The 17,868-nt window shown below is 41.8% G+C and overlaps 1 protein-coding gene across 1 annotated transcript in view; it reads left to right on the top strand.

Annotated features, from left to right (window-relative positions):
- Positions 1 to 17,868, top strand: part of ncapd3 (non-SMC condensin II complex, subunit D3) — a 34,985-nt gene that overhangs the window by 962 nt on the left and 16,155 nt on the right. Inside the window, exons 2-16 of the mRNA XM_039005313.1 lie at positions 4,667 to 4,833; positions 5,506 to 5,668; positions 5,830 to 5,996; positions 6,174 to 6,338; positions 6,450 to 6,511; positions 6,605 to 6,692; positions 6,810 to 6,943; positions 12,694 to 12,766; positions 13,374 to 13,499; positions 13,583 to 13,835; positions 13,943 to 13,981; positions 14,066 to 14,158; positions 14,266 to 14,339; positions 16,522 to 16,656; positions 16,990 to 17,210. Of these exons, the coding sequence (XP_038861241.1) occupies positions 4,667 to 4,833; positions 5,506 to 5,668; positions 5,830 to 5,996; positions 6,174 to 6,338; positions 6,450 to 6,511; positions 6,605 to 6,692; positions 6,810 to 6,943; positions 12,694 to 12,766; positions 13,374 to 13,499; positions 13,583 to 13,835; positions 13,943 to 13,981; positions 14,066 to 14,158; positions 14,266 to 14,339; positions 16,522 to 16,656; positions 16,990 to 17,210 (1,960 nt within the window). The remainder of the gene's footprint in view (positions 1 to 4,666; positions 4,834 to 5,505; positions 5,669 to 5,829; positions 5,997 to 6,173; positions 6,339 to 6,449; positions 6,512 to 6,604; positions 6,693 to 6,809; positions 6,944 to 12,693; positions 12,767 to 13,373; positions 13,500 to 13,582; positions 13,836 to 13,942; positions 13,982 to 14,065; positions 14,159 to 14,265; positions 14,340 to 16,521; positions 16,657 to 16,989; positions 17,211 to 17,868) is intronic.

Below are 17,868 nucleotides of genomic sequence, written 5' to 3' on the forward strand. Positions count from 1 at the left end.
ACTAGAAACGATTCGGTTGACCGTTTTATGTGTGGATTAATTGGCGGAGTAGAGGACCTTGTGCATTTCATGTAAAATAACAACTCAATGTTTATATCACAGGACAAATTAGCTAGCAACAGCAAGCTAGCTAAATAGGACAAATTAGCTAGCAAGTAGAGGTCGACCGATTAATTGGAATGGCCGATTAATTAGGGTCGATTTCAAGTTTTCTTAACAATCGGTAATCTGCATTTTTGGACACAAATTATGGCCGATTACATGGCACTCCACAAGGAGACTGCGTGGCAGGCTGACTACCTGTTACGCGAGTACAGGAAGGAGCCACGGTATGTTGCTAGCTAGCATTAAACTTATCTTATAAAAAACAATCAATCTTCATATAATCACTAGTTAACTACACATGGTTGATATTGCTGGTTTATCTAGCTTGTCCTGCGTTGCATATAATCGATGCGGTGCCTGTTAATTTATCATCGAATCACAGCCTACTTCGCCAAACGGGTAATGATTTAACAAGCGCATTTGTGAAAAAACCACTTGTTGCACCAATGTGTACCTAACCATAAACATCAATGCCTTTCTTAAAATCAACACACAAGTATATGTTTTTTTTACCTGCATATTTAGTTAATATTGCCTGCTAACATGAATTTCTTTTAACGAGGGAAATTGTGTCACTTCTCTTGCGTTCTGTGCAAGCAGAGTCAGGGTATATGCAGCAGTTTGAGCTGTGTAGCTCGTTACGAACTGTGTGAAGACAATTTCTTCCTAACAATGACCGAAATGAATTTTACAGAATGCTTATTCTTTCAGTGAAATACAGAACATGATGACATAACATTGAAGGTTGTGCAATGTAACAGTGATATTTAGACTTAGGGATGCCACCCGTTAGATAAAATACGGAATTGTTCCGTATTTCACTGAAAGAATAAGCGTTTTGTTTTCGAAATGATAATTTCCAGATTTGACTATACCTACGGATTCTATTTCTGTGTGTTATTATAATTAAGTCTATGATTTGATAGAGCAGTCTGAGCGGTGGAAGGCAGCAGCAGGCTCGTAAGCATTCATTCAAACAGCACTTTCCTGCATTTGCCAGCAGCTCTTTGCTGTGCTTCAAGCATTGCGCTGTTTATGACTTCAAGCCTATCAACTCCTGAAACTAGGCTGGCAATACTATAGTGCCTATAAGAACATCCAATAGTCAAAGGTATGTGAATTACAAATGGTATAGAGAGAAATGGTCCTATAATAACTAAAACCTAAAACTTCTTACCTGGGAATATTGAAGACTCGTGTTGAAAGGAACCACCAGCTTTCATATGCTCTCATATTCTGAGCAAGGAACTTAAACGTTAGCTTTTTTACATGGCAAATATTGCACTTTTACTTTCTTCTCCAACACTTTGTTTTTGCATTATTTAAACCAAATTGAACATGTTATTTTATTTATTTGAGACTAAATAGATTTTATTGATGTATTATGTTAAGTTAAAATAAAAGTGTTAATTCAGTATTGTTGTAATTGTCATTATTACATATATATATACACTGCACTGCACTACACTTAGGAAGCAACACTGATTGACCTTAAATTTCACATGCTGTTGTGCAAATGGAATAGACAAAAGGTGGAAATTATAGGCAATTAGCAAGACACCCACAATAAAGGAGTGGTTCTGCAGGTGGTGACCACAGACCACTTCTCAGTTCCTATGCTTCCTGGCTGATGTTTTGGTCACTTTTGAATGCTGGCGGTGCTTTCACTCTAGTGGTAGCATGAGACGGAGTCTACAACCCACACAAGTGGCTCAGGTAGTGCAGCTCATCCAGGATGGCACATCAATGTGAGCTGTGGCAAGAAGGTTTGCTGTGTCTGTCAGCGTAGTGTCCAGAGCATGGAGGCGCTACCAGGAGACAGGCCAGTACATCAGGAGACGTGGAGGAGGCCGTAGGAGGGCAACAACCCAGCAGCAGGACCGCTACCTCCGCCTTTGTGCAAGGAGGAGCAGGAGGAGCACTGCCAGAGCCCTGCAAAATGACCTCCAGCAGGCCACAAATGTGCATGTGTCTGCTCAAACGGTCAGAAACAGACTCCATGAGGGTGGTATGAGGGCCCGACGTCCACAGGTGGGGGTTGTGCTTACAGCCCAACACCGTGCAGGACGTTTGGCATTTGCCAGAGAACACCAAGATTGGCAAATTTGCCACTGGCGCCCTGTGCTCTCTCTCTCTATATATATATACACACTGCTCAAAAAAATAAAGGGAACACTAAAATAACACATCCTAGATCTGAATGAATGAAATATTCTTATTAAATACTTTTTTCTTTACATAGTTGAATGTGCTGACAACAAAATCACACAAAAATGATCAATGGAAATCAAATTTATCAACCCATGGAGGTCTGGATTTGGAGTCACACTCAAAATTAAAGTGGAAAACCACACTACAGGCTGATCCAACTTTGATGTAATGTCCTTAAAACAAGTCAAAATGAGGCTCAGTAGTGTGTGTGGCCTCCACGTGCCTGTATGACCTCCCTACAACGCCTGGGCATGCTCCTGATGAAGTGGCGGATGGTCTCCTGAGGGATCTTCTCCCAGACCTGGACTAAAGCATCCGCCAACTCCTGGACAGTCTGTGGTGTGGCGTTGGTGGATGGAGCGAGACATGATGTCCCAGATGTGCTCAATTGGATTCAGGTCTGGGGAACGGGCGGGCCAGTCCATAGCATCAATGCCTTCCTCTTGCAGGAACTGCTGACACACTCCAGCCACATGAGGTCTAGCATTGTCTTGCATTAGGAGGAACCCAGGGCCAACCGCACCAGCATATGGTCTCACAAGGGGTCTGAGGATCTCATCTCGGTACCTAATGGCAGTCAGGCTACCTCTGGCGAGCACATGGAGGGCTGTGCGGCCCCCCAAAGAAATGCCACCCCACACCATGACTGACCCACCGCCAAACCGGTCATGCTGGAAGATGTTGCAGGCAGCAGAACGTTCTCCACGGCATCTCCGCGGAGGTAGCGGTCCTGCTGCTGGGTTGTTGCCCTCCTACGGCCTCCTCCACGTTTCCTGATGTACTGGCCTGTCTCCTGGTAGCGCCTCCATGCTCTGGACACTACGCTGACAGACACCGCAAACCTTCTTGCCACAGCTCGCATTGATGTGCCATCCTGGATGAGCTGCACTACCTGAGCCACTTGTGTGGGTTGTAGACTCCGTCTCATGCTACCACTAGAGTGAGAGCACCGCCAGCATTCAAAAGTGACCAAAACATCAGCCAGGAAGCATAGGAACTGAGAAGTGGTCTGTGGTCACCACCTGCAGAATCACTCCTTTATTGGGGGTGTCTTGCTAATTGCCTATAATTTCCACCTTTTGTCTATTCCATTTGCACAACAGCATGTGCAATTTATTGTCAATCAGTGTTGCTTCCTAAGTGGACAGTTTGATTTCACAGAAGTGTGATTGACTTGGAGTTACATTGTGTTGTTTAAGTGTTCCCTTTATTTTTTTGAGCAGTGTATATATATATATATATTTTTTTTTTGGGGGGGGGGGGGGGGTTGTGTAATATAATGAATTTGAAATTATTTATACTTTTACATTTTATAGTTAAGTATATTTAAAACCAAATATTTAATGACTTACTCAAGTAGTATTTTACTGTCTGACTTTTACTTGTAATTTTCTATTAAGGTATCTTTACTTTTACTCAAGTATGACAATTTAGGTACTTTTTCCACCACTGCACCCTATGATCTGTAAACCGTACATGATACAGACATCTTGGTGTCATCATTATAGTGTGCACTGTCCTCTAACATATGGAGTATGTCTAGATTCTGAAATACACATTTCAATTTATTCAATGTTAGTCATATTAATAGTTTTATCTCAACTACCCTTTTTTATTTAGCTTATTTTTAGACTTATTGTTTGAAACAATATACTCTTCAAACGCATAAAATTTCCAGAGTGGGCTCTCTGGTACTTATAATGATATTACCCATTTTATACATAGAAATTGACGTTATAGGTCATTAACCAATCACATCCCTCCTTTAGAATTGCACATTCAGCAAATCACCAGCAGGGGGAGTTCACTTTGAATCCATTTACCATTCACTGTGGTGTTCGGAAAATTGATCAGAACTTCAGATTTAGCAGAGAGCATATATATTGTTCAAAAAAATACGTCTTTAAAATAAACAAAATCAAAAAGGATAGTTTTTTTTCATATGAATATTTTTTATGTTGTATAAATTAATCTGTATTTGAGAATCTAGAGTAGACATACTCCATATGTTAGAGTACACTAGAAGGAGTATAATGACCAAGATGTTATCGAAGGCATGTATAAGTCTAAAAATTGCATAAAATGGCCACTTTCTTCATGATTTTCTTAAGTGGTTTGTAATACACATTTTTAAAGCATGTCAAGCGTCCTGCCTCCAATTGAAGTTCCTATGTGAGAATTGCCAGAACAATCTGAGATGCCAAAAATATTTTCCGCTCCAGCTGGCGTGGAATTGCCCTATGATAGCTAGCTGATTTATTATCATGTCAAGTCAGTCTTGCATTCATTGTTCAGAGTTTGGGCTCAAGTAAGGAGTTGAAACTAATATTCATTGGTGTTTTTTGTGCAGGTTGGGTTGATGCTGTGTGGGATTTTGAATTCACTGAAACTGAACCACTGGACGCTGCCATTGTCATAAAAAATGGATCCAAGGAATTCAAAACGTTGTACAGTCACCTGCTACCCTATATGACTGACACTGAGGTGTCCACTTTAGGAACTGATGGCACATCACAAGTAAGAACTGTTTTAGTAAAGAGTTTAGCTTGAAAATTGCATAGTCTTTTCTGTTTGGCTGTCCTTAACCTCAAGTACTTGTAGCATACCCTTTTTAAAGATGGAATTGTAATGTTGAAACTGCCAGGTCCGTTTAGGATATTACAACAACGAAGTTACTGCAACCAACCAACACTGACACATCATTGCACGTGCGAAAGAACATCAGAATATGTACCACATTTACCGACGCACCTCACCTCGCTCAGTTTCATCCACAAAAAAAATAACAAAGGTGCTGGAGTGGACAGTAGAGCTGTTTCCTCTAGTGTGAATTCCATCTTGAAATGCATGGTTTTATTTCTATCAACTTCATACTGGTCATGAGGTTAGTTAACAAATCAGGAGCGTGTAATACCATGTCTGTTATGTTTAGTATGAAAATAAAAGACCTGTGGCGGACGGTGGATGGGGTCTTCCTGGGACATACATCTACATTATAATAAAAAATTGTGCAGTGGAGGCCATGATTTAGCAGTGGCGTTGCGCCACTGCTACATGCATATAGGGGAAACACTGAATAATTTACAAATGGGTTTGACTTGAAAGTTGGGAACCTTTCTGTTACAGAGAAGCAATCCATAGAATGTACTCTGATTTATCAATCCCTTGATTCTGTGATTGTATTTTTAGAGTGTCTGGACAGTGTTCGGTGACAATGGGGTCTCTGTCAAGTCACTTGTGGCGGTGCTGTCGTACTTTGTTTTGGGAGGGAAGTCCAAAACAGCCAGCGTTCAGCAAAGGATAAGCGCTCTACAGGCATCCTCCCTCTACTTACTGCTACTGGGAATCCCAGGTATGTTCTGTACTGTACTAAGTAAAATTCTGAAGCATGTTTGATTAGGACTTCTAATGTGGACAGGTGAAAATAATTTCCTGTGGGCTGGTGGTTACCCTGTGAATGTGTGTTTACTCTGGTCTGTCTCTTGGTCTTGCCTTTCTGTCTGTCTTCCACAGGTAGTGTGGTCAACAAAATGTTCCACCAAATACTCTTTGACACTTGCTTGAACACCGTGAGCAACTGTTGGCCCCAGAGCTTGGTCAAGAAGCGCAAGAAAGACACTTTGAAGAGCTCTCAGGCTGACGGCAAACGGTCCAAACCACACAGGAAAGACAATGACGAGGTTTGTCACAGATATACTGGAAATGTCCAGGCATGTTCCTGTTTTCATACTTGGGGCTGTCTTACCTTACACAATATTGTATAATGACACTGATCAAATCTCAATGATCTTTTAATTTTGCCAAGGTTACTCACTTTGTTCATTCTAAGTGTTTTTGTCTTGTCTCTCACTCAACAGATGGAAGTAGATGAGAATGAGGAACAGGAGGAGGAGGTCCATTTGTCTCCACAGGACCTCCTGAAAATCAGAGAGGGAGTCGTCCTCCTGGTGAAAAGCCTCCTCCGGCTCCTCCTCAAATTTCCGTTGAAGGATGAGCCACAGAGTGCAGACAACTGTGTACAGGTACTTCTGGATAGTGCCAGTATCTATAGGCTAGGTGGTTTTGACCTCGTTGTCTATTAAAATGTTGAGCAGTTACACCATTAAAAGCTGGGTCTTCTTTGTCAACTTTAGATGTTTGCCAAGCTGACTAACTTTGAGCCTGTTATTGGAGAATTGACCTTTGGTGCTGGACAGTAAGTACACAGACATACATACACTTCATTATCCTTTGTGAACTTCAATATTTTCAACATTTTTTTTTTTTAATTGTATTGATCTGTGCCCAGGGATATCGATGACATGAGGACAATGCCTGAGTTGGCCTATTACGGATTGTGGTTGCTCTGCTCCTCAAATCATGGAGATGAGAAAGTGGTATTGAGGAAAATGCATATACAACACATCTTCCTTGGTCAAAACATTGCTACTGAATTACTACCGTAATGAGTTTAAGCTCTGGTTCTTTGTTGTTGAATTAACTTGTCTCTCCAGTCTCTGGGCCGGGTTTTCCACAGAGTCCTGTATGTGATCCTCATGATGAGCAAAGGGGAAAGTGGCAAGCCCTCCCTCATGATGGCCACCCAAGCTGTCCTCGCTGCCCGGGATCAGGCCATTGGCTTTGTCAGGTAAGGAATGGCAGTTCACAACGTGAATCAATAAACATGCTTCCTCTCCTTCACTCCATGTCCATCTGCAATGATCAGGAAACAGGAGGATATGTCCAAAAAACATTTTGTCAAAAGCTTCATAAACAACAGGTGTAGACTAAAGTGTTTTGATTTTGATACCACGTTTAGTATCACAAAAGTCGATGCCATCACAATACCAAAATGATACCGGGGGGGGGGCATATTAGCCGAAGTCACAGAATGGCACTTGATCCAGACAGATCTTTTGAGTTCAATATCATTACATTTGACATTTTTTAATGTATGCGTTATAAAATCATACAATCAATTTGACTTTGGTAAAAAATAAACTATGTACTACATAACATAATGGTATTCATCAGGACAGGCTAGAGCTAGCAATGAGTAAGTGGCGCAGGCTGTGAGGAGGCTCAGTGTTCTCGCGCTATAATTATTGGGACATCGGCTGCATTGATACAGACTTTATCCTCTCTCAAGCAGTAGACGATGACATGACACATTTGACAGAAGTATAGAAAGTAAAAAAAAAAAAAGTAGTACAGACCCATTTTCCCGTTTGGCCTTGCGAATGTTAACCTGTTTAAAGGCCTTATTCACATCGGTTAATAAGGCTGATGGAACAGATTGTTCGGAACAGCTGGTGCTATCATGCATGGTTCAGTTTTTTATTTTTTTAATAATAGAACATAAAATTTATTTTTTCCTTTCAAAGCATTTCATGGCTATAGATGTGAGTGCTACCATGCAATAGTCATGTATATATACGTGTGTGTGTGTGTATATATGCACACATATACATGTACATATATATATATATATACACACATATAGACATACGTGTGTATATATATGTTTACATGTGTGTGTATATATATATATATATATATATATATATATATATATATATATTTACATGTATGTATATATATGTGTGTATGTATATATGCACATACATATATATATATATATATGCACATACATACAGTGGGGCAAAAAAGTATTTAGTCAGCCACCAATTGTGCAAGTTCTCCCACTTAAAAAGATGAGAGAGGCCTGTAATTTTCATCATAGGTACACTTCAACTATGACAGACAAAATGAGAAAAAAAATCCAGACAATCACATTGTAGGATTTTTAATGAATTTATTTGCAAATTATGGTGGAAAATAAGTATTTGGTCAATAACAAAAGTTTCTCAATACTTTGTTATATACCCTTTGTTGGCAATGACAGAGGTCAAACGTTTTCTGTAAGTCTTCACAAGGTTTTCACACACTGTTGCTGGTATTTTGGCCCATTCCTCCATGCAGATCTCCTCTAGATCAGTGATGTTTTGGGGCTGTTGCTGGGCAACACGGACTTTCAACTCCCTCCAAAGATTTTCTATGGGGTTGAGATCTGGAGACTGGCTAGGCCACTCCAGGACCTTGAAATGCTTCTTACGAAGCCACTCCTTCGTTGCCCGGGCGGTGTGTTTGGGATCATTGTCATGCTGAAAGACCCAGCCACGTTTCATCTTCAATGCCCTTGCTGATGGAAGGAGGTTGTCACTCAAAATCTCACGATACATGGCCCCATTCATTCTTTCCTTTACACGGATCAGTCGTCCTGGTCCCTTTGCAGAAAAACAGCCCCAAAGCATGATGTTTCCACCCCCATGCTTCACAGTAGGTATGGTGTTCTTTGGATGCAACTCAGCATTCTTTGTCCTCCAAACACGACGAGTTGAGTTTTTACCAAAAAGTTCTATTTTGGTTTCATCTGACCATATGACATTCTCCCAATCTTCTTCTGGATCATCCAAATGCTCTCTAGCAAACTTCAGACGGGCCTGGACATGTACTGGCTTAAGCAGGGGGACACGTCTGGCACTGCAGGATTTGAGTCCCTGGCGGCGTAGTGTGTTACTGATGGTAGGCTTTGTTACTTTGGTCCCAGCTCTCTGCAGGTCATTCACTAGGTCCCCCCGTGTGGTTCTGGGATTTTTGCTCACCGTTCTTGTGATCATTTTGACCCCACGGGGTGAGATCTTGCGTGGAGCCCCAGATCGAGGGAGATTATCTGTGGTCTTGTATGTCTTCCATTTCCTAATAATTGCTCCCACAGTTGATTTCTTCAAACCAAGCTGCTTACCTATTGCAGATTCAGTCTTCCCAGCCTGGTGCAGGTCTACAATTTTGTTTCTGGTGTCCTTTGATAGCTCTTTGGTCTTGGCCATAGTGGAGTTTGGAGTGTGACTGTTTGAGGTTGTGGACAGGTGTCTTTTATACTGATAACAAGTTCAAACAGGTGCCATTAATACAGGTAACGAGTGGAGGACAGAGGAGCCTCTTAAAGAAGAAGTTACAGGTCTGTGAGAGCCAGAAATCTTGCTTGTTTGTAGGTGACCAAATATTTATTTTCCACCATAATTTGCAAATAAATTCATAAAAAATCCTACAATGTGATTTTCTGGATTTATTTTTCTCATTTTGTCTGTCATAGTTGAAGTGTACCTATGATGAAAATTACAGGCCTCTCTCATCTTTTTTTCATCATAGGTACACTTCAACTATGACAGACAAAATGAGAAAAAAAATCCAGACAATCACATTGTAGGATTTTTAACGAATTTATTTGCAAATTATGGTGGAAAATAAGTATTTGGTCAATAACAAAAGTTTCTCAATACTTTGTTATATACCCTTTGTTGGCAATGACAGAGGTCAAACGTTTTCTGTAAGTCTTCACAAGGTTTTCACACACTGTTGCTGGTATTTTGGCCCATTCCTCCATGCAGATCTCCTCTAGAGCAGTGATGTTTTGGGGCTGTTGCTGGGCAACACGGACTTTCAACTCCCTCCAAAGATTTTCTATGGGGTTGAGATCTGGAGACTGGCTAGGCCACTCCAGGACCTTGAAATGCTTCTTACGAAGCCACTCCTTCGTTGCCCGGGCGGTGTGTTTGGGATCATTGTCATGCTGAAAGACCCAGCCACGTTTCATCTTCAATGCCCTTGCTGATGGAAGGAGGTTGTCACTCAAAATCTCACGATACATGGCCCCATTCATTCTTTCCTTTACACGGATCAGTCGTCCTGGTCCCTTTGCAGAAAAACAGCCCCAAAGCATGATGTTTCCACCCCCATGCTTCACAGTAGGTATGGTGTTCTTTGGATGCAACACAGCATTCTTTGTCCTCCAAACACGACGAGTTGAGTTTTTACCAAAAAGTTCTATTTTGGTTTCATCTGACCATATGACATTCTCCCAATTTCTTCTGGATCATCCAAATGCTCTCCAAATGCATTTTGTCTGTCATAGTTGAAGTGTACCTATGATGAAAATTACAGGCCTTTCTCATCTTTTTAAGTGGGAGAACTTGCACAATTGGTGGCTGACTAAATATTTTTTTGCCCCACTGTATATACACACATATATGTATGTGTGTGTGTATATATACATACAGTTGAAATCAGAAGTTTGAATACACTTTGGTTGGAGGAATTTAAACTTGTTTTTCAACCACTCCACAAATGTATTACTAACAAAGTATAGTTTTGGCAAGTTGGTTAGGACATCTACTTTGTGCATGACACAAGTAATTTTTTCAACAATTGTTTACAGACAGATTATTTCACTTATAACTCACTATCACAATTCCAGTAGGTCAGAAGTTTACATACACTAAGTTCACTGTGCCTTAAACAGCTTGGAAAATTCCAGAAAATTATGTCATGTCTTTAGAAGCTTTTGATAGGCTAATTGACATAATTTGAGTCAATTGGAGGTGTACCTGTGGATGTATTTTAAGGCCTACCTTCAAACGCAGTGCCTCTTTGCTTGGCATCGTGGGAAAATCAAAAGAAATCAGTCAAGACCTCAGGGGGGAAAAAATGTAGACCACAAGTCTGGTTCATCCTTGGGAGCAATTTCCAAACGCCTGATGGTACCACGTTCATCTGTGCATTTATAAACACCATGGGACCACACAGCCGTCCTACCGCTCAGGAAGGAGACGTGTTCTGTCTCCTAGAGATGAATGTACTTTGGTGCGAAAAGTGCAAATCAATCTCAGAACAACAGCAAAGGACCTTGTGAAGATGCTGGAGGAAACGGGTACAAAAGTATCTATATCCACAGTAAAACAAGTCCTATATCGACATATCCTGAAAGGCCGCTCAGCAAGGAAGAAGTCACTGCTCCAAAACTGCCATATAAAAGCCAGACTACGGTTTGCAACTGCACATGGGGACAAAGATCTTACTTTTTGGAGAAATGTCCTCTGGTCTGATGAAACAAAAATAGAACTGTTTGGTCACAATGACCATTGTTATGTTTGGAGGAAAAAGGGCTAGCAAGCTGAAAAACACCATCCCAACCGTGGAGCACGGGGGTGGCAATATCATGTTGTGGGTGTGCTTTGCTGCAGGAAGATGGAAAATTATGTGGATATATTGAAGCAACATCTCAAGACATCAGTCAGGGAGTTAAAGCTTGTTAGCTAATGGGTCTTCCAAATGGACAATGACCCCAAGCATTCTCCCAAAGTTGTGGCAAAATGGTTTAAGGACGACGAAGTCAAGGTATTGGAGTTGCCATCACAAAGCCCTGATCTCAATCCTATAGAAAATGTGTGGGCAAAACTGAAAAAGCGTGTGCGAGCAAGGAAGCCTACAAACCTGACTCAGTTACACCAGCTCTGTCAGGAGGAATGGGCCAAATTTCACCCAAGTTATTGTGGGAAGCTTGTGGAAGGCTACCCGAAACGTTTGACCCAAGTTAAACATTTTCAAGGCAATGCTACCAAATACTAATTGAGTGCATGTAAACTTCTGACCCACTGGGAATGTGATGAAAGAAATAAAAGCTGAAATAAATCATTCTCTCTTATTATTCTGACATTTCACATTCTTAAAATAAAGTGGTGATCCTAACTGACCTAAGACAGGGATTTTTACTAGGATTAAATGTCAGGAATTGTGATACACCTTAGCCAAATACATTTAAACTGTATGTAAACTTCCGACTTCAACTGTGTGTGTTAAATATATATATATATATATGTCAATTTATAACAAATTCTTATTTACAATGATGCCTACTGGGGAACAGTGGGTTAATTGCCTTGTTCACGGGCAGAATGGCAGATTTTTACCATGTCAGCTCAGGGATTCGATCCAGCAACCTTTTGGTTACTGACCCAACGCTCTGACCACTAGGCTACCTGCCGCCCCATGAGGCGCAGAGAAAATCTAGCAGTTTTAATTCTCAAATTCTTGGAATTATATACATGTGTATTCATGTGATATTTGAGTCACATTACAACAATCTATGGGCTAAAAAAACTTCAGCTGACATGGGCTAGTTGATCTAGACATGGCTCTCTAAGGTATGCAATGACTGACATGCCAAGGAAAACTTATGATGCACTCCCAATTGCGGCTTGTGCATTCTAATTTTACAACTTTCAAGAACTAGTTGAAAGCCGGTCTGAACCCCCCCCCCCCCCCCCCCAAAAAAAATGTATAGAATATTTATATATTTTGTTTTGGGGGGGGGTGATCCCCGTACCCTGCTACCTTTTTGTATGTAGAATCTTTAAAAAGCTCCCTCAAAAAGTATATTTAAAAAACTAACATGCACTCCTGTATGGACTCGTAAGAACCCTTGAATTTTTTTGTTGCAGTTTGAAATGCATATCACTAGTTGCTGTAATGGATCTCGCCCTGTGTGTCTCATCATAGTCATGTTGTTGATGAACTGAAAGAGCCAGCACTGCCCTTTCTACGGATCCTCCTGCAGCACATATCCTTCCGGGTAAAACTACATTTACTTTAAAATGCAATCCATACATTTTTTGTCAATTCGGAACTAATCCAACATCTGTCTAAAAGAGAATTTACTCCTATAAAAGACGTTGGGGCCTCCCGAGTGGCGCAGTGGTCTAAGGCACTGCATCGCAGTTTTGCGTCGTCACTACAGCCTGCGGTTCGATCCCAGGCTGTGTCACAACCGGCCGTGACCAGGAGTCCCATAGGGCGTCGCACAATTGCCCCAGCGTCATCCGGGTTGGGGAGGGTTTGTCCGGGGTGGCTTCACTTGGCTCATCGCTCTCTAGCGACTCCTTGTGGCGGGCTGGGCGCCTGCAGGTTGACTTCGGTCGTCAGTTGAACAGTGTTTCATCCGACACATTGGTGCAACTGGCTTCCGGGTTAAGCGAGCAGGTGTTAAGAAGTGCGGATTGGTGGTTCATGTTTCACAGGACGCATGACTCGACCTTCGCCTCTCCCGAGACCATTGGGGAGTTGCAGCGATGAGACAAGATCGTAATCCCGAAAAGGGGGATAAATGTTAGAACAGAAAATACAAATAAAGACATTGGATCACATTAGATAATAGCTTTGTCCTGGCATGAATTTTTCAGATGGTGGACAAGACAGACTACCGTACGCATGGAGCCCAGGCCGTGGCCAAGCTGCTGGCCAAAATGCCCTGTGGAGACTACGCGTCATTCATAAAGTGGCTATTTGATTACTCCAGACAATCAAAGGTGAGCGCTGTCAAGTATGAATTAGTTGGGATTTGAGCTGTTGGCTTTGAACTGAATCTGAACTTTCTGCTGTCTTCCCCTAGGTGGCGTACCGGATGTTTGCACTGGACGTGTCCATGGCTCTGCTGGAACAGCCAGAGAGGGAAGCAAATGAAAATTTGGACGCAGAACTAGTCTCCTTCCTGTCCCACAGGTTCCTGGTCCACAACATGGTGTTTGGCCGTCGCTCAGACGCTTCGCCCACAGTCCGAGGCCACGCCCTCACCTGCCTGGCCCAGTGCCTGGAGCTGCCCTCCATGAACGCCACACGCAGCATCAAAGAGCTCTTCTCCACCAGTGAGTCTCACACACACAAACATTAACATATGCATGTATGTACACATGCACAAAGCACCAAATACTAGTTGCATACTAAACTAATTTGTCATTTCTATCAATTTTAGCATCTGCGCAGACTGTCTTGGAGGGTAACGGTTCTGATGGTAAGCTCTAGAACAGCTTTAAATCCAGTAATATAGTTGGATATTTTTGTTTGTTTACTCAATGTGACCTGCTCCTTTTTTTAGGCACTTTAAATTCACAGACGACCCAAAAAACGTTCAAGACTTTACCTTTCAAGACTATTGAGATCACAAACAATGACCATGCAAGTTTTGAGTGTAAGTCCAAAAAATATTACAGGCTTTTTAGGTGTTTATTTAAAACATTGTTTGGTGGGACATGATTTCAGTATTTGATGGTAATGTGATGCTCGTGTTTTCTTTAGCAAAAGACACAATGGCTTTACTGAAGCGCCGTGTGAGTGACCCAAAGACCAACGTGAGGAAGTGTGCACTGCAGGTACGTACTTCTGTCTTTGTTTAATGTGTGTACTGTACAGTAGTTGACATGACTTAAAGAGCTGTAGGCTTCTCTTGCATGGTTGTATGCCATTAACCTTCTTGAGTCAATTAGCATAATATAAAAATCTGCCAGTTTGGCCTGTCCACTTTTTATGACCCTTTTATGGAAAGGTGAGACTCTCACGAACACACTCTATCTAGGACGCTCACAAGACTCGTCTGAAGGTACCCTGGTACCATTTTTTTTTTTTTATGAAAGGAAGTATACAGTACTGTGCAAAAGTTTTAGGCAGGTGTGAAAAAATGCTGTAAAGTAAGAATTGTTATATTTATCAATTAACAAAATGCAAAGTGAGTGAGCGGAAGAAAAATCTACATCAAATCAATATTTGGTGTGACCACCCTTTGCCTTCAAAACAGCATAAATTCTTATAGGTACACTTACACACATTTTTTGAAGGAACTCGGCATGTAGGTTGGCCTAAACATCTTGGAGAACCTAACTACAGTTCTTCTTTGGGTTTAGGCAGCCTCAGGTGCTTCTCTCTCTTCATGCAAACCCAGACAGACGCGATGATGTTGAGATCAGGGCTCTGTGGTGGCCATACCATCACTTCCAGGACTCCTTGTTCTTCTTTACGCTAAAGATAGTTCTTAATGACTTTAGCTGTATGTTTGGGGTCGTTGTCATGCTGCAGAATACATTTTGGGCAAATCAGATGCCTCCCTGATGGTATTGTGTAAGTATCTACCTGTATTTCTCAGCATTGAGGAGACCATTAATTCTGACAAAATCCCCAACTCCATTTGCAGAAATGCAGCCCCAAACTTGCATGGAACCTCCAACATGCTTCACTGTTGCCTGCAGACACTTATTCGTGTACCACTCTCCAGCCCTTCGGTGAAGAAACTTCCTCTGCTACAGCCAAATATTTCACATTTTGGCTTATCAGTCCAGAGCACCTGCTGCCCTTTTTCTGCACCCCAGTTCCTGTGTTTTTGTGCATAGTTGAGTCGCTTGGCCTTGTTTCCACGTTGGAGGTATGGCTTTTTGGCCGCAAGTCTTCCATGAAGGCCACATCTGACCAGACTTCTCCGGACAGTAGATGGGTGTACCAGGGTCCCACTGTTTTCTGCAAATTCTGCTGCAGTAAGCTCCTTGGCCGACCACTGCATCTACAGTCCTCAATGTTGCCCGTTTCTTTGTGCTGCTTCAAAAGAGTTTGGACAGCACATCTGGAAGAGACCTTGCTGATGCAGTATAACTTCCTTGTGTCTTGTTGCGGTGCTCAGTTTTGCCATGGTGTATGACTTTTGACTTCAGCAACCTCACCTTCAGCAACCTCACCTTGTTAGCTGAGTTTGGCTGTTCCTCACCCAGTTTTATTCCTCCTACACAGCTGTTTCAGTTCATGATTGTTTCAACCTACATATTGAATTTGAATTTTTACCTGTTTGGTGTAATTGTTTAATCTTACACCTGACTATATGCCTACAAAATCCCTGACTTTGTGCAAGTGTACCTACAATAATTTATGCTGTTTTGAAGGCAAAGGGTGGTCAAACCAAATATGGATTTGAATTAGATTTTTATTCTGTTCACTCACTTTGCATTTAGTTAATTGATAAATATAATCTATTAACATGTCTATTTTTGAAAGCATTCTTACTTTACAGCATTTTTTCACACCTGCCTAAAACGTTTGCACAGTACTGTATATGGAAGTAGTTTAGTACCTAAAAAAAAAAGTGGTTAAATATGTCAAAAATAAATACATTTCCTGATCTTTCTTATCTCAGATATAGGACAGGCACTTCAAAACAAACTTCCTTTAAATTTTTGGGGGGACAGTTTTTCCATGTGTGACTCTGTTATTCAATGTGTTTCTATGGGCTAATGGCAGTAAGACCAAATTCAATGTTTAATCAAATAATAAATACCTAAAGGGGTCCTAGCATTCAAAATAAAGTATCTAATTGATTCTTAGTATGACCATCTTCAAATAATTCCATATGTTAGCTTAGTAGAACCCCCCCCCCCCCCCCCTCAAAGGGTTAAAACACCGATTGTGGAATGCACATTTCTTGCTTGCTACTCATTCTACCTGCTGGGGCAATATAAGGTGTGCAAATACGACCAACCCGCTCTTTAAAATCTCACTAACCCTCATTGTGTCCAGGCGATGATGGGCCTGCTGAAGCACAACGTGATCATGCTCAGTGAGGAGAACTTGGCTGTGCTGTCAGAACGCACCCGGGACCCCGCCCTGTCTGTCAAGAAGAAGGCCCTGCAGTGCCTCATGGACCTCCTTGCTGTGAGTAGCTAGCTCTGTCTGTCTGGGTGGCACTGCTCACTGCCTCTCCTTCTACTACCCTCTAGTCCAGGGTACTGTTGGGGGTACTCGAGGACTGGAGTTGGGAAACACTGCCCTAGTCTAGTTGAGCTTCTGCCATATTGTACATGAGCAGATCAACACTTCCATCCTATTCACCTATGGAGTTTCCATGGTCCAGGAAACTGGCTCATAAGGTTTAGGAGCCTTGTAGATCTCTGGCCTGTATAGTCAACTTCAGTCATTCACAAGCACTCTCCTCTTTTCTCCATATTTTTCTCATATCTCTGTGCCTGGGGCTACCCCTCCATTCAGGCCCACCCAGAGAACAGCCTGGTACAGAAGGCATGGCTGCGGGGCGTGGTGCCGGCCGTGGTGGACGCAGAGAGCTCTGTCCAGGAGAAAGCCCTGGAGTGCCTAGAGCAGACCATCCTCAGCCAGGTGAAGAGCCACGGCTCCTACAGCTACAGGGACGCCCAGCAGACACTGACCTGGGACCTGCTGGGCCTGCTGTGTGACCACTGCCAAGACCTTGGGTAGGTGCTGTTAAAGGAATTTTGATTCCTGTTTATTAACCAATTCAATTAAAACACTCTGCCCATAAATAAGAATTTGTAAGATAATTATCTGCATAAAATGGACAGATACCAGTCTTAAAATCAATCAATCAATAGCGTTTATTCTCGAGAGTACTGATCATAATACATTTTACATCAGGTTATATAATAAAAATGATGTCATAGGTTTTAATGTCCAACCTCCTCTCGGATACAATGGCAATACAGTTCGAGTTCTCATTACTGTCTGCCACCTGTTCAACTATCTACAACCAACTCAAGGTCTTTCCCCTCCCTGGGTAGAGACATCATTCTAGCCTGTCTGAAGATAAACCCATTCTTTCTAACAAGGAACACATAACATTCAACATTTATGAGTTATAATTCTAAGTCAAATGTATACATATTTTAGTCATTAAACACAAAAATCCTGTAACAGGTGCACATTCACGCTGCTTTCGGAGACTTCATGTTAATTAAGTGCGTCTGGGGGTGCTCTTCAGCCAAAAGTGGTCTGCTAAATGTCCAGAAATAATCTAATCTAGAAGTGAGGAACACCTCCCCACAGCCAATATTATACTAAATATGTATGAATTATATTCAAACAAAAATCTGACCTAAACAATTAACTTCCATA

This window comes from Salvelinus namaycush, chromosome 12 (genome assembly GCF_016432855.1).
Source record: "Salvelinus namaycush isolate Seneca chromosome 12, SaNama_1.0, whole genome shotgun sequence".
NCBI lineage: Eukaryota > Metazoa > Chordata > Actinopteri > Salmoniformes > Salmonidae > Salvelinus > Salvelinus namaycush.